General features: G+C 36.0%; 2 protein-coding genes and 1 long non-coding RNA gene across 3 annotated transcripts in view; 1 reads left to right on the top strand and 2 right to left on the bottom strand.

Moving 5' to 3' along the window:
• Window positions 1–848: 848 nt before the first annotated feature.
• Window positions 849–6,608, bottom strand: LOC107686563 (MOB kinase activator 2). The gene is made up of 5 exons (XM_016483612.1): window positions 6,107–6,608; window positions 3,374–3,525; window positions 2,552–2,648; window positions 1,698–1,822; window positions 849–1,611 (listed from the first exon to the last, which is right to left on the bottom strand). Exons 1-5 carry the CDS (start codon window positions 6,214–6,216, stop codon window positions 1,379–1,381), a joined length of 717 nt encoding a protein of 238 aa, XP_016339098.1. The 5' UTR covers window positions 6,217–6,608; the 3' UTR covers window positions 849–1,378.
• On the top strand, window positions 2,581–15,970 carry LOC107686566 (uncharacterized). The gene is made up of 3 exons (XR_001634052.1): window positions 2,581–2,660; window positions 3,405–3,476; window positions 15,903–15,970. It is a non-coding gene; the product is annotated as an uncharacterized LOC107686566 (long non-coding RNA).
• ppp6r2b (protein phosphatase 6, regulatory subunit 2b) overlaps window positions 10,967–23,864 on the bottom strand; it is a 14,536-nt gene continuing 1,638 nt past the window's right edge. The window contains exons 2-23 of the mRNA XM_016483611.1: window positions 22,490–22,621; window positions 20,954–21,235; window positions 19,572–19,758; window positions 19,333–19,470; window positions 18,011–18,076; window positions 17,701–17,813; window positions 16,887–17,000; window positions 16,685–16,811; window positions 16,449–16,601; window positions 15,796–15,987; window positions 15,457–15,521; window positions 15,228–15,343; window positions 15,029–15,114; window positions 14,835–14,932; window positions 14,111–14,162; window positions 13,786–13,913; window positions 13,559–13,713; window positions 13,313–13,475; window positions 13,159–13,232; window positions 11,772–11,976; window positions 11,287–11,376; window positions 10,967–11,214 (exon numbers count right to left, since the gene is read on the bottom strand). Coding sequence (XP_016339097.1) covers window positions 11,184–11,214; window positions 11,287–11,376; window positions 11,772–11,976; window positions 13,159–13,232; window positions 13,313–13,475; window positions 13,559–13,713; window positions 13,786–13,913; window positions 14,111–14,162; window positions 14,835–14,932; window positions 15,029–15,114; window positions 15,228–15,343; window positions 15,457–15,521; window positions 15,796–15,987; window positions 16,449–16,601; window positions 16,685–16,811; window positions 16,887–17,000; window positions 17,701–17,813; window positions 18,011–18,076; window positions 19,333–19,470; window positions 19,572–19,758; window positions 20,954–21,180 — 2,580 coding nt within the window. The 5' untranslated portion in view covers window positions 21,181–21,235; window positions 22,490–22,621 and the 3' untranslated portion in view covers window positions 10,967–11,183. The remainder of the gene's footprint in view (window positions 11,215–11,286; window positions 11,377–11,771; window positions 11,977–13,158; window positions 13,233–13,312; window positions 13,476–13,558; window positions 13,714–13,785; window positions 13,914–14,110; window positions 14,163–14,834; window positions 14,933–15,028; window positions 15,115–15,227; window positions 15,344–15,456; window positions 15,522–15,795; window positions 15,988–16,448; window positions 16,602–16,684; window positions 16,812–16,886; window positions 17,001–17,700; window positions 17,814–18,010; window positions 18,077–19,332; window positions 19,471–19,571; window positions 19,759–20,953; window positions 21,236–22,489; window positions 22,622–23,864) is intronic.

Genomic DNA, 23,864 nt, shown 5'->3' with positions numbered 1-23,864 from the left:
ACTTCACTGTCCTGTAACCTACAATGCAATGTGCTGTACTTGTTTTTTTTTTCCATTACTCATTTGGCTGAACTTCTAAAAGTAAACTAATTTTTACATATACATAGACTTAAAATGCAAAATAACAGATTCCTTAATTAATTATTCATTCACTGGAATTAAAAACGTGACATGTCTAGCATTCAACATTTTGCATAGGCTACTGAATGACAGTATTTATTAATTTTTTTAAAGCAGTATAACGTATATACTATGTATACAGTGTATAATAGTATACTAATATACTATCTGTGTATTAGTATTACTGTGTGCCATCCCAACATTCAGTTCCTTCTAACTTTGCACAAGATAAAAAGACAAAGTAATAAATACACTGATGCAATACAATGACTGAATGTGGTGTGTGTGTGTGTGTGAGAGTGTTTGTTATTCATTAAAAAATACACAGTTCAAAAGTTTGAGGTCAGTAAGATTTCTAATGCTTGTGACAGAAATCTCTTATGCCCACCACAGCTGCATTTATTTGATCGAAAACAAATGAAAACTAATATTTTGAAATATTATTACAATTTAATATGTTTTGTATTTTAATATATTTTAAAATGTCATTCCTGAGGCAAAGCTGATGTTTCAGTAACCATATTATTTTATCAATGTTGAAAACAGTGCTACTTAATATGTTTGTGGAAACTGATACATTTTTTTCATGATCCTTTGATGAATAGAATAAATACAACATTTATTTGAAACAAATCTTTTGTAACATTATAACTGTATTTACTATAACGACTCACTTTTGATCAATTTAATGCATCCTTGATGAGTAAAAGTAGTAATTTCTTTCAGGGGGAAAAAATAGTGACCACAAACTTTTGAATGACAGTGTATCTTTTTGGAAAAGCATTTTGTCCCCTCCCAAACAGTGTTTTTTCATTCAGTGTGGCAGACAAACACACCAAGAGGGAATGCTGCCATAAATTGCAAAGTACAGTTGAAAGCTCCCAGTGCTCCCAGATTCCTAAGAATTGCATTTTGTTGAAAGGCCGTGTGGCCACTGGCCAAAAGAAATTGCCCACGTTCACGGTTGGCACTGAAAAACCGCTTATAGGCGGGCCCGTCTGCGCTGTCCAATCAGAGCTCAGTCTGAAGTTGATTGACACATTCTAATTCTACTGGGTCAAAACATCAAAGGGATTCTTCATGTAACAGTCCTAAATAGTGCGCTTTATTTGGACTTACAGTCTTCACTTGCACGTGTCCATTAGGTGCCAAAGCTACAGAGTGTCCCATTTGTGAATTTTATGATTCACAGGCTCATGCTGTGCCTTTTTGTGAAGACCTCACATGTATATTCCTTGTGTTTCCGTGTGTTTGTGTGTCAGTGTGTGAGCACGGCGATGAGCTCGTCGATCTGCGCCGTCTCTGAAGGCTCCAGCAGTCTGAACGTGTGGCTGAAGGTGATGAAGTGTGTGAAGAACGTGTTGAGCTGCGGGTGTAACTCCACGGCGATGGCGTCCTGGTAGTGAACGCTGAACAGGTGAGCCAGCGTGCGGAAGAGCATCACAAAGATCTTCTGTATCAGGAACATGAATCCAGAAGGGAACGCTGAACCTAAACACACACATACATACACAGTCACTTCTGATCATTTTCAGCTCATTAGACTAAGGCAAATTCTGATTGTGAGAACCTCATACCGGCCTTGGTGGGAAACACACGCTCATCTGTGAGAATCTCCTGAATGTAGGACAAGGCGTAGTCGATGTAGATCGGAGCTGAACACTTCAGTTTCTTCCCCTGATCGTCTGTCCATTCATACAAACTGAAAAGGCAAACAAATGACACAAAATTGCAATTGTAACCATGCAATATTTTAGATTACTTAGATTATTTAGATACTATTTCTGCAGCCGATGATTATTAAATGACTATATTCTGTGATTAACATGTAGAATCACTATAATGATCTGTGTTATCAGAATAATCTCTTGTATATTTACCGTAATAGTGCTGCAGCATGAATTAATTATACAGTTGCATCTTGGTGTTTTTGCCGTTACTGCTGTTGTTTGTTATGTGGCGACAAAGCTACTTGCTATGTAATGATGGTTTTGGGATTTTTTTAAAAATAATTTTATTTAAAATCACATGCTGATTGTCATCATTGGGTGTTGATATCTGCATTCATATATGTATCCATGCAAATCATATTAAAATAAACCAGCAATAACAACCACAACTACTACTAACTACTATCTATCTATATATATATATATATATATATATATATATATTACCTTCAGTGTTTCATAAATTTTTTTTATTGTAGTTTATTTAATCCTGTCTTTGTCTTACAGTGTAGTTTTCATCTAAACACCATATTGACTACAGAGCTACTACTGTAAAATGTTGTGATATTGTATTGTTAACTATAATAAACTGTTGGCAATATTTGGTAAGGTGTACATATGCCACATTTTTTTGCCTGTATTCAAGCTGTGAATTTAGTCTCTTTTATCTAGCTGTAATGAAGTGTGTTTGTTCTGCTCACATGTTTCCTGAGCTCTTGGCTGCCGGACACGTGGTCATGGAGCAACTATCAGACAGAGCGCTGAAGAAGAGGGTTGTGTGCTGGAAAAACGACACCGCTGGAAGAGATGGTAAGATGAGTTAACACACATTACACACACAGAGCCTAACAAACCCACAGACCTCTGCCAAACTATCTGATAAGTAGTGCAAACAAAAATGGCTTTTGTCTCAAACTGTTTTTTCTTTGTAGTACATACTATTTTTGTTGTGTATTTTTTGTTATTTTATGTATTTATTTTTTTTTTATTGTAAGTGGGTGCTTTCAGGTCAGAATAAGTTAAGCTACAGAGTCCAGACCAGCCTTTATTTAAATGTCTAGATATGTGAGCCAAGCCCAACACATTCCCATCATTCCTTTACGTGTTTCTGAACATTATACATATGTTGAGAAATATTTGACATGTTTCCGTTTCTAGTGTATTGTTTCATCCCAGAATTGCTCACTCAGATGACACTTTTAAATGTGTCATCATTTTATAATCACTGGGTGTTTAACTGGCATTATGTGCACTCTGACTCGTGCGTTTGTGTGTGTGTGTGTGTGTGTATTTAATTTACTACATATATATATATATATACACACACACACACACACACACACTTTTTTTTCCAAAATATTAGTTTTAATTATATTTAATTTACTGCATATATATATATATATATACACACACACACACACACACACACACTTTTTTTTCCAAAGTATTAGTTTTAATTAATTTTAATATGGTTGTTTCTGGCATTAATTTTTTCTATTTTGTTTGTGTGTTTGAATACTCACTGTTTGTTGCTATCCACTCCTGCTGGTCGAGGCCGTGCGGCAGGGCAGAGAGGGTCAGGAGGTCGAGATCAGTGATGCGTCTGGACAGGAAGTGATCTTTCAGGTAAGGTTTGACCGCAGCAGACGGGACTATATGTAGACTGTTACTCTTTCTGTCAACACACACAGTCAACAGAATACTCGATGAGAATCCACAGCAGATAAATTTATTACATTTTGATATTTTTAATAAATCTGCAAAAATGTCAACAATTCTGTGTTTTTCTGTCAATATGGGGTGCTGTGTGTACATTAATGAGGAAAAAAAATTAACGTAAATGATTTTAGCAAATGGCTGCAATATAACAAAGAGTGAAAAATTGAAGGGGGTCTGAATACTTTCCGTACCCACTGTAAATTTACACTAATCACTTGTTCACAATATGACCAGGAATGGAGGGTCAAATAGAGTCATTTTAAACATTTATGAATTTAGTAGATGCTTTTATCCAAAGTGACTTACAAAAAAGGAAAAAAAAGCAATTCATTAAGGAGCCAGCAATATTTGTAATATACAATGCCATGTTTATTTGACAACTAGATTAAGCAGCAAGCTGGAGAAGAGGGGAAATGCATAAATAAATCTCATTTGAAATGTGCTGATATTTAGCTGCAGTATGTGCCTGACTGGCTTTGCGATGGGAAATGTGAAATTCTTTTGCAGTGAGCTTGTCTGCTAGTTAATTTGTGTTCAAATAGTTATGCTGTTGAGCAAATGGCAAACAGTTTGCGAACACACAGTGTGATGTTACACAAGGACACACAGGGATTTAGTTTGGTTTAGTTTGTCATGTGTGCACATGGGGCTGGTCGATTACTGTATGTGCTGAAGGAGGTTGTGTTTTCCGACGGCTTTAGTGAGCAATCAGCACATTCTTATTGGAAAGAGTGCTGCTTTCTACTGTAGACAGCGCAAATTTTCATTCATGCAAATGAGAAAAACCACACACACGCTGGCCTGGTGGAGTGCACTGAGTGTGTGAATGCAGAGAAAACAGACCTCTGAATTTAGCCTTGAAATAACTGTTAGAGTGTGTTTGTGTGTGGTGGGAGGTTTGAGACGGTGGCCTTGACCTGACTGATTAAAACAGGCTGTGAGGTGGAATATCTGCCATATGGTTGTCCAACAACACCTGGGGCCTCATTTATAAAATACTGCGTAGAAAGAATCCTAAATTTGATTTTACGATCATTTCTCAAAGTGCGTACGTGTGATTCATAGAACGAACGTACGCACAGAAAACGTGCGTACGCCTCTCTTTTAGATGTGAAATCTATAAATTGCAATGATCTTGAAATTGTGCGCAGCTGAACAGTTTCAGATCTCCGCCCTGTAAACAATGTCTAATTAATGTCCTTGACTTATAAAAGAGCACCTGACAATGTCCAAATCTTTTACAAGCGGCAAGAATGGCTTATATTTCCAAAAACCTGCAGCACTCGGGCAAACAAAAGTGCGTACGTCTGCTTGGACCCTGACGTGGCGCTAAGCTCTTTTCCACATCAAAGACCGTTTTTATGAACGTTGCCGTGGATTTTCACACTCTACGATCAAATCTGTGCGTACGCACATTTTATAAATGAGGCCCCTGGATACTTATGCAATGTACAAATGTTATTGCATTTTTGTCTATTGCACACATAGTGGTTCAGCTTGTTGCTCATTACCTACTGATGTAAGAATCACCTTTTTAAAACTGATGAGATTCTCATCACACCCTGTTGCATTATCGCATGATTTCATCTAAATCAGCCCCTCTGATGAGGTATTTTTCAGCAAGATCCCTCAGGCATCACTTGCAGCACATCTCATCACTGTGCTGAAATACTATGTTTACCATGCCTTTAATGGACACTTGAGGACTGAGGAGATGTAATGTTTTTTTAGTATTTTTTTAAAAGAAATATAGATGCCAGTATTAAGTAAATATGGTCACTTTTAATGTATTATATATATATATATATATTATGGCTGTAGTCATAAATTATAACTTGTGTAACTTCATGTTTGTTTAATAGGAAACTCAAAAAAACAAACAATTTGAATGGTTAGTATTATAGTTAGTATTCCCTTGATGTGAGGTTAGATTCTATTAGATAAAGGTCACATTAGATACAGCAGCTTAAAATATTAACAAGTAAAAGAGCCATGTATTTCTAATTTAGAAGTGACTGACCTACAAAAGTACCTACAAGTACAATGGGTATTTATAATGCACATACCATGCTTTTTTGTGTATGTAATATCATGGTATGCGAGTACCATGTAACTGTACTATTACATATGAAAATACATGTGCCTATTTCATGTTTAATGCTTATGTGAAGGATAAAGTGTTGGTTTTAGACAATATTTTCTAATCAAGCAATGCATTTTTTCTTCAAAATAACCAGTTGCACTCATGCACGGGTGTGCGGAATGTAAATACACAGGCAGCGGGAGGTGTGTTTACCCATAAACCCTTGTGCAGAGTCCATGTTTTCACACACAAACACACATGGACTTGTGGAAGTTTCCTTTGACTTTCAAGCTTTTTCCAACACGAAGCCCAACTGAAACTACTTATATGCTCTCACACATTCTGTCTCTCTGAAGATATGCATGGCGCTTATCTCTTCAGCAGACATTTGTCTGATGTATGCATTCCTTATTTTACTGCCTATCTAGTGTGCGTAGGTGCAGTATATACTCACACTTTGAACAGGCTGACATTGGTGTAGTTTGCCTTCAGAGTGCTGACATCCTCTTCATCAGAGCTGCTGTAACTCTGACATCCCCCCATATCCAGGATGCTTCTACCCATTAAAGGCCCTCAGAAACACACACGCCTCATTCAGACCTTAAACACACCGATGAACCCGTCACGTAAACAAACACACTGCATGTCGTTTTCATCTACATGATGTCCAATCCTGGTCTACGTCCAGACTGTTGCTCCGTCCAGCATTCTTTCTGGTTTCTTGCTGGTAAATGTGTTTGTGTTCTCTCCTCTGTTCTTTGTGCGTCCTACACTTCAGGCTGAGTCTCCTTGTCTCCGGTGAAGCAGACGGACAGGTTCCACCAGTAGTGAAAAATATTTACTCTCTTACACACACTCAAAGCCACGCCCACTTCCCCAAGCTGCCCCGCCTGCTTTCACCTGAGGGCACCGCCCTCTTGTGCCTCCAGGGGAACTTTCACTTTCAGTGCACTTCACGCAGGATTGATGTCATTTCCAGTCATGGAATTTTCCGTGAAGTTTTGTTCATTCCTTTGGTTTCATGTTCATGATGACATAAGGCAAATCATCAGGTATGGTGTACCCAAACTTGCATTTGGACATTTTAAAATACATTTAAAATCTATGAATTGTATAAAGTTAACACTTTATAATAAGTTCTCATTTGATTAAAATTAGTTAACATGTACTAACAATAAACAATACTTTCACATCATTTATTAATATAGGCAAGTTTCTACATTTACTTGCTCATTTTTTTTTTTTTTTTAATCAAAAGTTGTGTTAGTGAATCCACTCTGAACCATGAACTATTAACTTGCATTAAAAATGCTGTAAAAAAATATATTGCTCATTGTTAACGTTAGCTAATGCATTAACAAATGAGACCATATTATACAGTGTTACCGACGTAAATTAATTTTGCAGTTAATCAGGCACTGAATGGCTAAACATTTTGCAACAATTTACAGAATAATACTTATTGTTTTGCAATGCATAATGGACCTACTTTATTGAACATGTTAATATAGTTTGTCATTAATAAACTTAAGGCTATATAATGGTTGAGATCTGAGATCACATTCATAATTTTCTACATTTATTTTATTATCTTAATGATTTTAAAAAGTTTTTTTGTCTTGATCTTTGAATGATTCATGTGTAAGAAATTTGTATAATAAATAAACATGCCTTGATTTGCCAAAGTACAGGAACATTACAATTCAATTTTTCACTTGTATTGAACGTGAAGCACATTAAGTTTTTATTTTTGATTTTAGCACATTTATATTAATTTTCCCCCCAGTTTATACATGGGCTGTACCTTTGGTTAACAATTTACAATAAGGTCACAACTGCATTAGTCAATGAACTAACAATGAAAAATATTTAATGAAGTATTAGTTAAAAGTAGTTAATGAAGTTTGTCATTTACTAATACATTAATCAAGTTGTACCTGCTAACATTATTTAATGGAAGTGTGTTAACGTTAACAATAAACAGTTAATGACCATTGACCATTAACAAATGTTAAACACTGTAACAAATGCATTGCTCATTGTTAATGCAGTAACTAACAATTTAATCTGACCTTTTTGTAACGTGTTACCTTACCTTTGTTCACCCAATTATATTGTAATTTTGACACTTAAAAAAAAAAAGTTACATTTTCATTGCTTAATGTAGACTGCATTCATCATCTGCAACCCCCATTCTAGCCAGATGAACTATACATTGTAAAATGACCTTAAACCAATGTTTTAGTACTAACTAGTTAATTATTGTGCATATACATAGCTTTAGTTTATTCATTTGGAAAGAAAAAAGGTGTTTTGGCTTAACACATTTGACACGCAAACCCATTTGAAATATTTATTTGTTTGATATCTGATTTTAAAGCCTAACTCTGACAACAGATAACGGGTACAGTATTGCATTTTACCAAAAAAAAAAGGAAATAAAAAGAAACCACCAGCATCAGTATACATTAAAAAGGCATTTGACTAAATGACAACAGACCTGTGTTCCACTTTCACACCATGGACAGATGCTCAAGGCAGAACATAACACAAAATATTGTACCAGTTCATAACGTACAGTATGCGTTTGTGTTTTTGGGTACATGAAGACATACAAGAGCTGAAAAGAAAATAACCCAACAACAGAAACCTGGATTTCACAATGCAAGTTGTGATGCATCTATTTATGCAGCTATAAAATCTTTATGGTTGTGTGGTGGAAGAAGGGGATATGAAACTAACTGAAAGAATGTGAGAATTAGAATCACAAATTGTGGCATTATATTAGCACAATTCTTACATCACAGTTTTGATAAAAACTCAGTTCCCTTCTCGTTCATGTTCTGCTAATGCATCGGAGCAAATGACAAATCATTAACAGCAGCAAAACTCGCTAAACCCGTTTACGGTATCCGACAGGACAACTAAACATCTAGACATCGGGGGGAAATGCCTGGACTAGATTACACAGAAAAAGTGGTTAATACAAACCTGAATGTACACGGAAGACGAGATAAAGGGGGATTAGTGTCTTACCTTTTATTTCTAGTAAAGGCCACAACTAAGTGGCAGTATTGAAGCGCTGAATTAAATTTAACCACAAATATGAATGAAGTAACGATGAGAAATTAGAAAGAATTCAGTCTCCGTGAGGAGAGAATAGAACCCTGTTATCCATAACGGGAGAAAGACAGAATATTAAAGAAAATATTTGGCAAAAAATTTAAAATGATTAATAAGAAAATAAAAATAAACATATAAATATGAATTACATTCAAGCACAGAGCCTGGTACCGATCAGTCGACATTTCTCTCCGGTCTCGCTCTTTAGTCTCATAATACAAACACACTCACACGTGCAAACGTCTGCAATTATAACTACACCACAAACGACTTGTAAACTCAAAAATGCACATGGACCAAACACCGACCAAGGGCTCTCGTTATCGTACCGCCACTAACATCCCATTGCATTTGGTATCAAAATCAAGTTTTTAAAAGTGCAAAAACAAACTGAAAACACACCGAGCCTCTTCAACATTCACACACACACACACTCGCTCTCCCAAACAGTTTGTGTGCCTGTGTGCACATTTCAAAGCTACATTACTAATAAAAAAGAAAACAAACCCAAGAAATTATTCATACTATTATTGCTATCTCTCTAGATTCAAATGAACACTGCAGTGTTCTAGTGTTTCGCTAGTAGTCATACAAAATATAATATTAAGTGTACATATTGTAAAGAATACACATCGATAATTATTACTAAGACCTGACAGTGATATAGGAAGATGTGATTAAAGATACATGTGCACGTGTTAAACACTGATGTGTCATTCTCTGATATTTCAAGGCACACGCACCCTCGGTTCTTGGACTCGCTCAGACACACGACGTTCACCTGAGTTCATTCGGATACCAACCACAGACACAAGAAGAATAAAACGGACTTACATAAACATGTTACAAGGGATAGTTCATCATTTACTCACCCTCAACATGCCTTTTTCCTTCATGGAACATAAAAGGAGAAGTTGGTCTATACGACTTGTGCGCTAAATTCCAAGTCTTCCGATAACGTTGTGAGGAAAACAACGAAATTTAAATCATCATTTGCTGAAGATGAACAAATCAGCTATAAAACACAATGCACAAGGTTTAAAGCAAATACATGTCTTTTTTTTTTTCTGGTGTTTTGACCAATCAGGATGCAGCAAGTCTAAATAAATGCAAATGAGATTTAAATGCTATGATGGAGGGAACTTTTTCACAAACAGTTCCACAATCATTTGCTGAAGATGAACAAATCAGCTATAAAACACAATGCACAAGGTTTAAAGCAAATACATGTCTTTTTTTTTTTTCTGGTGTTTTGACCAATCAGGATGCAGCAAGTCTAAATAAATGCAAATGAGATTTAAATGCTATGATAGAGGGAACTTTTTCACAAACAGTTCCACAATATTTCATTTAATTTTTTAGTCATAATGACTAATTTTATGGTTCTATTTTGTCTATTTTGAAACTTGACAGTATAAATTACCATCCGCTTACATTCTGTGAAAAAGAGCAGCATGAACATTCTATTAAATATCTTCTTTTGTGTTCTTTAGAAGAAAGTCATTCATGTTTGGAACAACATGATGATGAGTAAATTTTTACTTTTAGGTGAACTATCCCTTTTATATGGAAGCTTGTTTCTTCCACAGAATTAAAAAAAAAAAATTTGTGACTTTTCCCCACAATTCTGATTTTTCTCCCCTCAGAACTGCGAGTTTACATCTCGCAATTATAATTTTACATCTTGCAATTCTGAGTTTATATCTTGCAATTTTTATCTCAACATTTTTTCTCACAATTCTGAGGAAAACACTTTCATATAAAAACAGCCTACAACAAAACAGAAATATTGAGACCTGCTCACAGTTATTTTTGCTCATATATGTGTTTTGTGGATGACGGGTGAAGCTGGAAACATAAATGCTGTGGAAACATAAGTGCAAAAAATCGGTACTGAAATCAAATCAGTACCGGGCCCAAGGGCTACAGCAAACAGAGATATTGATCAAGACAGAACACACACACACACACACAGACTTGATCTCTTGTCTGTTCTAAGTGGAAAACACTGGTTTAGAAACATAAAAATAACACCATAAATCACACCTGTAGATGTACCAAGCATATTTACGCATACATGAGAATTCACCTGTGGATGTGCATTATATTCTAGTTCCACAACACTCAAAAAACACACACACAGACTGTAGTGGGGCCGCTCTCACAGGGTTCAAAGGTCAGTGTTCCCAACAGTGAAGATGTCTTCATTAGGGAAGACAGAGATCAACTAGAGTACCGCTTATGCTCAAACCAAAAACACCCATGTAACTATACGGCAGACCGATGGAAACGGCAAATGCCAGAGGGAAAGGAAACGTGTTTGAAAACAGGAAGCCACGGCCTTTAACATTTGATGGGTGGAGTAACAGCTGTCATGGGGATGGAGGCGAGCGGCGGGTGAAACGCTGTTACATTGGGCCGTTACTACTGGAGTCACCCCTGCAGAATGAGACAGCTATATTTAGACACTTTAACTACATGTCCAGTAGTTTCCAGTGGAAAAACACTCACTTCTGCTCCTTGGGTGACTGAGTACCAGGGATGCTTCCTGTTGCTATGACATCTGTTGCCATGCCACCTGTTGCTCTGGCATTAGTGTCACTGAAAGAGTGGAAGGAACATCACTGTGTATATAAAGCTTTCTGAGATGTTTTGAGTCAATATGCAAATTTTTAACATCTGTCTGCAAACAATTTAATAATGCTTACACCGTGTCTACACCAGACGTGACAGTTGTCGTGACAGCTAAAGTCTGTCTACACCGGACACGACAAAGCAACCGTTGAAAATCATTGAAATTTGTGTCAATACGTCATAAATAGAACGTGGCAGCAGTTTTCTGTTGGGGATTTGTCGTTTTGCGCCGCGCCACATCCAGTGTACACAGCATCACTGATTATAATGAGTTCTATCATATTTTGTCACGCCGTGCCGCTTGCGTCCGGTGTAGACACGGTGTTAGATGTAATGCAATAATGTGTATTAGCGTGTTTTACCTGATGAAGACTGCCTTCTCATTTTTTGCATCTACACTGAGTTTAACGTTGTCCTTGGCATTGGCTGTGGCGACACTCTCTGTGATGATGTTGGTTCGGTTCTCCTCTTCCTCACTGTCTGACTCACTGGAGCTGCTGTCAGACGCCACCAGCGGAGCCTTCCTCGCCCCACACACATTCCACACACACGCCGACGAGCTTTTAACTTACACAAGACACATGAGCTGATGTTAAGATACCATTTCAAGAGCATTTAGAACAAATAACAATCAAAAGTACCATAAATACCTAATAAAAATATTACTACTATTATTAAATATATACAAGGTAAATACTAATAATAACAACAATAATAATTATTATTACTAATTATACTACTAATATTAATTAATAACACCAAATCTTTATAAGCATATTGCATAGAATATTAATACTCTTATGTATAACAGCAATTAGAGGGAGAAAATTTATTAATTTATTTATTATTTATTAAATGTATTATTTTATTAAATTAAATACATTTATTTATTTTGCATTTATTTTATAAATGTATTAAATAAAAATATATATATTTTATTAATTATAATAATAACCATGACAAAAATAATAATAATAATTATTATTATTTCTACTAAAATTAATAATAATAATGATGCAAAACATTTATAAGTATTTTGCATTTTTGCATAAGAAATTATTCTTAAGACTACAAGCACTTAGGAAAATTGATCAAATTGAAACTACATAATTACATCAACTACATAAAATTACATTATTTTATTACTATTAGTAGTAGTATTAGTATTAGTAGTATTAATAATAATAACAATATTTACATAATAATTATAATGATAAAATTCATATGAAATACACATAATGAATTATTACATATAATAAATAATGCATTACTACTACTAACAAAAATATGTAATATTTCAATTGAATAAATTAAGTAATGTACCATTTCAAGTACATTTAGAACAAAATTCAAAAGTATCATAATTCCCTAGCAATAAATATTTATTATTATTATTATTATTTATTATTATTAAATATTTCCAAGTTAATAATAATTATAATTATTATTATTAACAACACCAAACTTTTAAAAGCATCTTACACAGAAATAAATATTCATATAGCTAATAACATTTAGAGAGAGAAAAGAATTGATTAAAATTAAAATATTGCATCATTTTATTATTATTTTAATATTATTATTAAAAAAATATATATTTTTTGCAAAAATGAAAGATGCTTATAAAAGTTTGGTAACACATTACATAGTTAAGCCAGGATGTTTATTTGTTGTGCATTAGTATAAAGAGGAATGATGCAATATATATATATATAATGTATGTATGGTATAAGCAAGTAAGCAACTTACTTTCTTCATTTTGGCTCGGTTTGTTTGGATTTTCCGAGTCCACAGGTGAACTGCATCTGGGTCCTGCATCTGAACTGCAGAACATGAGAACATTTAGCACAGTGTCTACATGACATGAATATGCAATATCAAGTCAAACACAGTCCTCCCTCACCAGCAGAAGGGCTGGAAGTCTGTGAAAGTTGCCCATCCCTTCTCCTCCGTCTCACTGAGCTGGGCGGTAGAGCTCCCCCACACACTGGAGCCCGTATCCATCACGATACTCGTGAAATCCCGACAGCTGAAGTCGTCTTCAAAACTCGCTATCCATCCAGGACCTGATGGGTGAGAATCATCTTTCCAATCAGTTATTATATTGGATCAGCTGTCTAGATCTAGATTGTGTGAGCTGTGAATATACTTTGCGGATCGCTGGACTGCTTGTCCATTTCCTGGTTCTTGGTATTTTCTTGAGTTTGTTTGGTCTCTGGAAACCACTCCATGTCAGGTGACTCCAGACGTCTGCGAGAGCCACCATCCGCCTCGCTCTTCTGAGCGTTTGTCACCAGTCCAAACCTAACGAAGACGAACAGCAGTCAGAGCAATGACTGTTTTGTGTGTCAATATGTGTGTGTGTGCTTTATGAACCTGCTTCTGGCTTTCACTTGTGTTGCATAGTTGATTTCTTTATCCTCCCAAATGTCTTCCTCCTCCTCAGCATCATCAAATGGCCGGATTCGCTCTTTTGTGCGAGTCTCAAAGATGGCAGAGCTCGCCTGAGAGATGAGGAAAAACAGGAAGGGTTAGCAAAAGTGAGAAAGGAAGCTAAAAGAGTGCAAATAAGAAGAAAACAAACACAAAAACATGGAAAGGATGATATTATAACCCAAAATGGGGGGAAAAAACTTAATAAACTTAAACTTCATAAGAATACAGAACAAATAACAAAGAATTGGCATTAGACAATACTCGCCCCCTCAGCCACCAGGTTAAATTTGATCTCTGTGATTCGATCGAACGTGGCGCTGCACGAAAAACAGACACAGAAATGTAAACAAATTTAAACCTGTATCAATAAACATAATTATTAAATTGCTGGACATTGTGTAACTGCATGTTTGTATGAAGCACCAAATGTTAACCTTTAGTTTTTCTAATTATGGTAGATTTACTGTAGGTAAACAATCATTGGTCTGAATGAAAATGCAAATTCATTCTTTGCCACTAGGTACCGCTTTTGGAGCGGTAAAATAGTGGTTTCCCCGGTAACGCTGTACACAAAGCAGCACTGCGCTCAAAAACGCTGCTTTTATTATGATATGGAAATGAAATCAACCAATCACCGCAGATTAGCATCACACAAAGGAGGGGTTTGGAAAAATGAATCGTTGAGCGAATCGTTTAGGAGTCATTGAGCAAGTAAGGTAAAAATAAATGCATATTATAAGATAACGAAAGTGTTTTTTGACCTTGCATGCATGTCAACCTGTTATTGGGTACTCCAAAAAAACTAAATATGAACCTTTCATTACCCATAACAGGGGCACTTTAAGAAAAAGGATTTTTATACAATTATATTGTACGTCTAAATTAATTTGATATTTTTTACATATTTTAATAATTAACAATTATTTATTTAACTACTGATTAATTTAATAATTCAATCTCTAAATCTAAACCTTTGTACAGGGAATCACCTGATGCTGCCGTCATGGTCTCCGAATTCATCGTCATTCAGTCCAAACTGATCAACAAAGTTCGCCGTCATTTGCTGGATCTGATAATCTGAGAACACCTGTGTTAAGAGCAAGATGCTTATTAAAGGTGATTTGCAGATTGTAATTTTTGACATAAAAATACTCCCTACGATTGTCTTTGTGGGAAATCTCACCAGGTCTGCTGTGTTTTTCTTGTTAGTTTCTGTTAGCGTTTCATTCACAAACTGCTCCCAGCGTGCTTTATAGTCCTCTGGTAGCTCTGTCATACACAAACATACCAAATATTTGAAGATAAAGAATGTGTATAAGAATATAATATGTAAATCACACACAAATCCACCCAAAAACATTCGTAGTGTGTGAGTCAGCTACCTTTTATTAGCCGTGCAATTTGGGTCTGTTCCTGTTCTCTCTCTGCATTCTGCACCACTGTGTTTGCAATTCTGGTCATATGACCCATATAGCCTTTTCTCATGCCTCCAGCTTCCCTATAACACACACACACACGGACAGATGCTTGTATTACTATACATGTAATATAATATACAAATACTCAACCAGCATATTGACACGGCTCTCGTATATTTAAATTTGTCCTTACTGTGTTTTGTCATTTTCCTCCCAAGCATCCAAAATCCTCTGAACCAGACTGCAGTCTTTCAGCAGCTGCACACACAGAATCATATCACAATGACGTACACATATTTCACAAGATGCCTTTTCATTTCTGACAATTAATGCCGTAGGCAGAACAAATGTAATAACTTGTGTAGAAGTGAAACTCCAAGCAAAAAATGTACTGTAAATGTGAAAAAAATGTAAATATGCTATTTATTTTATAACACACACAATTCTTTTTGACACATTATTATGTATTACTATATATGACTATACTCAAATAATAGAGAATACACTATTAATAAGTGAGGGTCATACTTACATGCTTCATCATGTCACAGCATGTGAACATGTCAGATTTGTCTGAGTTTTGTGTGTCTTGTGTTTCCAGCTGAATCTGATCTGGACTGTCGTGTGTTTTCCCGATAGGTGTCGTCTGGTTAAGGATGGCAGAGACACAATGCTCTACTTGGATGTGTAGGAAGTTATTCCAGGAGAATTTGAAAAACAAATCCTATAGAGAGAAATTGAGAAGAAAAGAGTAAGAAAGAGCATTTAAGAAAGAAGTCTCTTATGCTCACCAAGGCTGTGTTTGTTTGACCAAAAATACAGTTGTTGTTTTTTTTTAATAAAAAATGTTGAAATAATTTTCTGTAACATATTCTAAAATATAATTTATTCCTGTGATCAAAGCTGAATTTTCAGCATCATTACTCCAGTCTTCAGTGTCACATGATCCTTCAGAAATCATTCTGATATGCTGATCTGCTGCTCAAGAAGCATTATCAATGTTGAAAACAGTTGTGCTGCTTAATTTTTTGAAAAAAACATGATACTTTTTTTGTCTTGTCTGATAAATAGAAAGATCAAAAGAACAACATTTATTTGAAATATAAATAATTTGTAAAAAAATGATAGGACCTAAGAAAGAAAACATTTTATTTATTTGTTGACTAGACTAAGAATGACTAATACCAGCAGTAGGTTGATCATGTTCAGTTGGCAGAGCTCGAGGTGGATTCTGGGAGCTCTGGTGTACAGAAGAGCAGCCATCAGTCTGGATGCATGCAGTCGCGCGTTGCCAAACGGCTCCTCCAGAACACCCATCGTGGTCAACATCACACATTTCTGAGCACAGAGAGTCGAAACATCCTCAATATGACATCGTTTTGTTTTTAAGACTTGTGAGATAACTGCAGGAACAGACCAACCTTGGGTGGGTTTAACAGAAGGTGGTGGAATTGCTTTAGATGTGGTTGGATGCCCATTAAAATGCTGTTGTTTACAGTGTAAGACTTTTCCAATCCCTGAGAGCACGGGTCAATCACCTGCTCAACACTGTTACGCACAAACACACACGCATTAGTAACAGTGAATGTGAGATGAAATATGGCTTGTGTTTGTGTTACTCACCCTGGTCTACGAGTTTCCAACAGTGCGAGTAGAACTTGAGTTCCATTGACAATGCACACTTCACTCTTTTCCCCTTCAAACATGTTCTTCAATAGTGCCTCGACATTCTGCTGTCTGAAACACACACGCATAGCAGCGAGATTTAGATTTCCATCACTTGCTTACCGGTGGATCCTCTGCAGTGAATAGGTGTCGTCAGAATGAGAGTCCAAACAGCTGATAAAACCCATCACAATAATACACAAGTAATCCACACCACTCCAGTCCATCAGTTAACATTTTGGAAAGTGAAAAGCTGCGTGTTTGTAATAAACAAATCCATCAGTTAGATGTTTTTAACTTCAAACCATCACTTTCAGGAAAAATGCAAGTCCTCTATCCATAATATGGTTTTCTTCAGTAAAAACGTTGTCTGAATAAGGAGAAAAGTATGCACAAAACAAGCGAAAACAGTCCAAAACGTCTAAAAAATATGTTGGCAAATTTTGAGGATTCACAAGACTAGTCGTGTGGATTACTGTGATGTTTTTAGCAGCTGTTTGGACTCTCATTCTGACGGCACCCGTTCACTGCAGAGGATCTATAGGTGAGCAAGTGATGTAATGCTACATTTCTCCAATTCTGTTCCAATGAAGAAACAAACTCATCTACATCTCGGAAGGCCTGAGGGCGAGCACGGTTTCAGATCATTTTCATTTTTGGGTGAAAAGTTTCTGAACTATTCCTAGCTAAAGTTTCAAGACACCGTCTAGCTGACATGAAACGTGACCAAGCACAGTTTGCAGTGAAAGAGACAACACACACACACACTCACAGCTCTAGTGTTGTGAGCAGAGGGTCGGTCTCTGACGTCTCCTGCAGCAGACTGGCCTGATCTCTGCTCAGACGGATGATGTCACACAGCGTCTGAGATGCGTTCGACTGCGTCTGTGAACACACAAACACATTTATGAATATAGGTCTTCATTCATATTGATATATATTTGAAAGACGGAATTAAACATTTTTGCTGCATGAGGACTTTTTCAGTACCAAGATCAAAAACCTAGCATCACTACTATTCATCAATGCTTCACTCTAGGTATTAAACTTTGTTGTGAAGATGTAAAGCTGCAGTGACTGACCTCACTGTCGCTGTGAGGGTGTATCAGCTCAACGAGTCTCTGGATCAGCCTCTCTTCATTCAGCCACTGACAACAGAGGACATGAAACATCAAAACAAAAACACACACAGACACAGGCATTTCTTTAGTTTTGAGCACTTTTACATCCCAGGGGTTGATTTTTGCTCAATACAAAGATTTAAAATCTTTCTTTTTTCATTAAGGTTACCTTAAAATTGTCTTGGAAACTTTTCACCATGCATTTAATTAATGACTTCTGCGTACAGATTTTATTGTTTCCCCCCATCCCACACTTTAAATATAAAATCAGCGTAAATTTATTTAAAATACGAGTTATTCTACTAATTAACTACGATGAGTTAAACAAGTCTTTAAATATTATGTACACTACCATTAAAAGTTTGAAGTCAGAAAAAATACTACAAGTTTTTTTAAGAAATGCTGTTCTTTTGAACTTTGTATTTATGAAGGAATCATGAAAAAATAAAACGTATCATGGTTTCCACAAAAATCTGAAGCAGCACAACTGTTTTGCACAACATTGATAATAAGAAATGTTTCTGGCTGATCAGTAAATCGGCATATTATAGAATGATTTCTGAAGGATCATGTGACACTGAAGACTGGAGTAATGATGCTGAAAATTCAGCTTTGCATCACAGGAATGAATTACATTATAATAGAAAACAATTATTTTAAATTGTAATAATATTTCACAGTATTACAGTTTTTACTGTATTTTCCAATCAAATAAATGCAGCCTTGGTAAGCATAAAAGGCTTCTTTCAAAAGCATTAAAAAAAACTTACAGAAATCTAATTTTTTAAACCGTATATAAAGGATTATTTAATAGTGTCTATTTAGATTTCCACCAGAGTATACTGTTAAACTCATTATATCTTCTGAGATGTGCTGAAAGTGTTAATGACTTTGAATTTGAATGAGTTTTTCTGTGATGAATATTGGACATTGTTAGTAGACAAATTAAATAAACGGTGAGAGAATAATTCAATTCAAGCTTATTTGTATAGCGCTTTTCACGATACAAATTGTTGTAAAGCAGCTTTACAGAAAATTAAGTTTCTACAATATATTTAGTAGTAGCTTATCAGTGGTGACTGTCAAATTGATGTACATATGGCAGAAATGTACGGTAACATTCAGTTAATGACGTAATCAAACAGACGATGATTATATGTTGCAATCAAAATTTGGTAGTTTATGTTGTTTCATCAGAGTAAGAGAATAAATGTAAGAGAGTTTATTTTTTACAGAGCCAAAGTGGCCACTACATAACGAATCAGGAGGTCGTGTGCACTCACAGTAAGCACTTCCTGTCTGAGACAGACGGGCTCCACGCTGCTAATGAGACGCAGCACAAGATCCATCATGGCCGACGTGTCCAAGTGTTTCAACACCTGCCCTACGAAATCCTCCTTGTTCTTTAGGAAACCAATTACCTGATAAATAATGTAATAGAGCAAAAGGCTGAATGAAAATTTGCAGAAAAACAGATTTTCAAATGAGAAAAAAAAAAAAAGAGACAACTGCGTTTGTGCACCTGCTCTGTCTTGCGGGTGATGAGGTTGCCGAAGGCCTTACTGAAGAAGGAAGCCAGTAGAGGATTCAGCGCTGACTTCTGCTCTAGGAAACTATAGAGTGTGTTCATCAGAGACTCGTCTCCACCAACTTTATCATTGATGAGGGACATATCGCATGTCAGCAACTCACATGCTACATTAGCATACCTGCATGAGAGACAGAGAGAAAGAACAATATATGACAAGTGGATGATTGATATATATCGCAAATACAATGCAAATTTAATGGCAGCACATGAAAGAATGCATCTACATTTATCTTATATCACATTTACTCAAAATTCACAAGATATTTAGGAACTGAAAATGTGTGTTATCCATTGACAAGGTTGTCTGTAAATTTGCGAATGGACAAAATAGGGTTAACACTACTGTTTATCATCCAAGTGCAATAATCGGCCAAGCCGATAATCTCAATATGGCCAAAAATCGTTGTTTAATGGTCAAATTATGACTGTTTAATAAGCCTGTCTAATGACTCCCAGACGGCCAAATCAGTATTGTTATTGTTAACTAACACTATTATTAATTGTTTCCAGTAACTGAAATAAAGCTGAAATAAAATAAAACAAATACAACTGAAAAACTTACACTAAAATTTAAAAATAGACGTTTAAGTAGAAGTAAACTTACTATAAATGAAATTTTAAAAAATAAAGCAAAAAGAAATATAAAAAGCAAAAACTTGAATTAAAATGAACAGAAACCGAAAACATAATAAAAATAGCTAAATATATTTTTTGCATGTAAATAATACAAAAATAAGACTGGACCAAATATTGCTTAAATATTCAGACTAGGGTTGGGCCGATAGACGATGCCATCGTCCATCGCCGATGGCTGATAGACATCACAATGTTGAGCCCCCTCCCCCCATTCCCAATACCGTGTTCGGAAAGAAAATGATGTGTAGGCAGAACCCCTAAAGAGAATAAATACGAGATGGGAGGAAAATATATATTTCAACATTTTTCCTCGCAGTTATATAATTGGGTAATTATACTACATATTTCGGCATCAGGGAGCCGCTATTATACCTGGCATTGAAACTAGCATCGTGCTTTTGAATGCACGATCGCTTTTAGTTTCACTTTCACTTTCGAGATTCGCGATCGCTCATACTGTGTTTATACTATGGAGCGGCAGTACTTGCCACACATTATACAAGATTATATGTTTGTCAGTGGTACTGAGGATCTGCAAATCATTCGCCATCATCCTCAGTCATCTCCCCTTACTCTGTTTATGTGGTAAGTGAAATTTTATGCAGGCAAAGTTTGAAATCATTTTATTTTAGAGCTGCTCAGAAAGTGTTGATAATCCAGACAGTCTCTTCACTCACTTGTAGCGCAGTTTCTCCTCCCGGTCAGCAGGGGGCTCATGCGTGATGAGGTTGAGGAGCTCCAGCATGCTGCTGTCCCGAGTGAGGAAGAGGAGGAGGCGCTGATTCTGGGCCTTGCACTCCTGCAGCACATCTTCTTCATCCAGCAGCTCCTGTAGGGTCACGTCCTCCTTCTCCAAGAGCTTCTCAATCTGAGAGGAGTTGTGCAGGTCGAACTTCCAGAACATGACTGCAGCTTACAGACGAAAGAGAGAGAGAGAGAGAGAGAGAGAGAGAGAGAGCCTGAGACAGAAAGAAAGAGAGTTACTCAAGCATATCAGAAAAACAAACCGAGATGATGTTTCACAGGGTTTGCCGCCGGTCACCACTTATTCACTACAATCTTGGTTAGTCAAAAATGTCGATATAGAAAATGCATAATGCACCAGAAGAGATCAATGCATAAATAATGCACAGTAAAATGAACACCTACAGTATAAATAAAACATATTCAAAACAGCACATACAGCAACCATTAAACATTAGCGAGTCAGCTGTAATTAAACTCTTGCTGAGCAGCTTGAGAATCAATTGCATCAGTCAATTAAAGACTATTAGCTGATCTGATTTCATTTGCCTTCAGGTTTGACTGTCCCTGGACTTCAAACCCAATATTACATGGCATAGGATTATGTGTATAATACTAAAGCTGATCACCATAATAATACTGCTGGTATTGTTTACAACACAGCCCTGCATCATGAACAAAAATGTCTTAGGCCTAATATTGCCTAATTTGATGATACAGAGTTAAAAACATCAATAAAAACTTTCACATAATAACAGAAGAGTTTTCACATTTTAAATATATATAAAAATGTTTTAGTTCTCAAAGGTTTCAGTTTTAATGACAAAATAATTATTTAAAATGTATGATTGAACTTACAATCTGCAAAAGAGTGGAAAATATATTCAAATACTCCATTCGATGTCAGATAGGCTAACTTTACTTAGAAGTTTATAAATAAATTAGTTTTTCACTAAATCGGTCATTTTCAGTTGCTGTTTGATGTAGTAAAACATCCACAGATACAGCAGAAAACATCTGGGTCATGTTTGCATTTTCTTGTCACTGGCCATAATTCTAACCTTGAAATTAGGATTAGGCTTAAAATAATGTCTTCAGAATCTTTCATACATGTGAATATCGGCTCGGAATTGAACAAATAATTCTAAACTGGCTCAGACTAAGACAGAAATCATGTCTTTGTGGCAATTTTTCTGCTAGTTAAAGGATAATACAACTACACTTCTTCCTTGCAAATGGTTGTCGATAAGAAAAATGCTACAAATTGCATCATATTTTATAAGAAAGCCTGAAATGCTAGAGCAAAACTATTTTTGGAATCAGCACCTTAAAATTAGTAGGAAACAAGTATTGGATTTCATTCAGCAAACATGATGCAGGGCGGTGTTATGTGTAAAATACTTAAGTCATGATAATAACGCTGGTGTTGTTTATAATTCACCCATAGAGAATGTTAAGCAGTAAATTACCTTCAGTCAGATGGTGTGTGTCCTTAGTTGGGATGCAGAGACCAGTTTACACACATTGGTTTACTAGACTAGTGGTCAGTGGTCATATAACCCATCCATCCGCAAGGCTGCTTCACATTACAACACAGGCACCTGTAGGGACAAAGACAAGCCATCAAGACATGACTAAGACCAGTGAGACGAACAACAGTCCATCAAATGAGAGCTGAGGAAAGCATGCTATGCACACTTCATTAAGCCACATTACGGTTCTGTAATACGACTAACAGTCGGGCTGAATAAGCTCTTGTTCAAACGCACATGAAGGTGTTCACACACACACACACACAGATAGATAGATAGATAGATAGACAGACAGACAGACAGACAGACGATAGATAGAATGACAGACGGACAGACAGACAGACAGACGATAGATAGAATGACAGACAGACAGACAGACAGATAGACAGATAGATAGATAGATAGATAGATAGATAGTGTAGAACTGGCAAAGTGAGGTTTTTAACATTATGAACACCAGTGAGCAAATACTAAAGTACGGTGCCCGGGAGGTGACATGGTCGGTTCACTTAGTTTTGTCGTGGCCACGAGATATTATCTTGAGGGAACGTCATATTAACTCATGGGAACGTGATATTATGTCATGGCCTCGAGATGCTATGTTGAGGGAACGACATCCATTTCTCGTGGCCACGACTTCTTCTTATGTTGAGGGAATGACATATGCGTAAACAAACTTGCGTGACCATAGCAACCCGGGATTATCGGAGATGGATAAAATATTTTTATTAACATTAAACATTTAATTTAATATTTGTTTATTATTATTATTATTACATTAACTTATTAGAGCTATATTTTTATATTTATTGTTATATATGCTTATTTCCCCTTTCAATTTGTGTATCGCTTTACCTAGTTAACGTTTTGTATAATTATGCTAGCATTTGCTAGCCTACATAAGGATGTCATTACCTCGACAAAATGATCTCGTGGCCACGATATAATATCACGTTCCCACAAGTTATTATGTCGTGGCCACGACAAAACTAAGTGAACCGACCATGTCAACTCGTGGGCACCGTAAACTTCAGTTATGTTAGATGTGATATTAAATTTTACACCATGTTTTAATAATACAAAATGTATTTAAAATTTTGTCAATATTTCAACATGTCATTATCATCATTTTAGTCCATTTTACTTTGCCTGAAGTGGCATGTAGTTTTATTAAACAAAATTAGCATTTCATTTGATGCTAATGTGCAAATGAGTAAAAAGCCGTCAGGTCAATATTGAATTGCTCTGATTGGCCAGCTATCCAGTGCGTTGTGATTGGCCGAATACCTCAAGCGTGTGACGGAAATGTTAC

This window comes from Sinocyclocheilus anshuiensis, unplaced genomic scaffold, assembly GCF_001515605.1.
Source record: "Sinocyclocheilus anshuiensis isolate Anshui unplaced genomic scaffold, SAMN03320099.WGS_v1.1 scaffold733, whole genome shotgun sequence".
NCBI classification, from domain to species: Eukaryota; Metazoa; Chordata; class Actinopteri; order Cypriniformes; family Cyprinidae; genus Sinocyclocheilus; species Sinocyclocheilus anshuiensis.
Note: the sequence above shows the minus strand (reverse complement) of the source record. Positions and strands in the feature narration are given on the sequence as shown.

Bases quoted from the DNA above. Each gene is read 5' to 3' on its own strand.
- LOC107686563 (XM_016483612.1), bottom strand. From the start codon at position 6,216: ATGGGTAGAAGCATCCTGGATATGGGGGGATGTCAGAGTTACAGCAGC. The intron at 3,526-6,106 runs GTGAGTATATAC...GTGTGTTGACAG, and splicing joins AATGTCAGCCTGTTCAAAGT to AAAGAGTAACAGTCTACATA. The intron at 2,649-3,373 runs GTGAGTATTCAA...CATCTCTTCCAG, and splicing joins GGAGTGGATAGCAACAAACA to CGGTGTCGTTTTTCCAGCAC.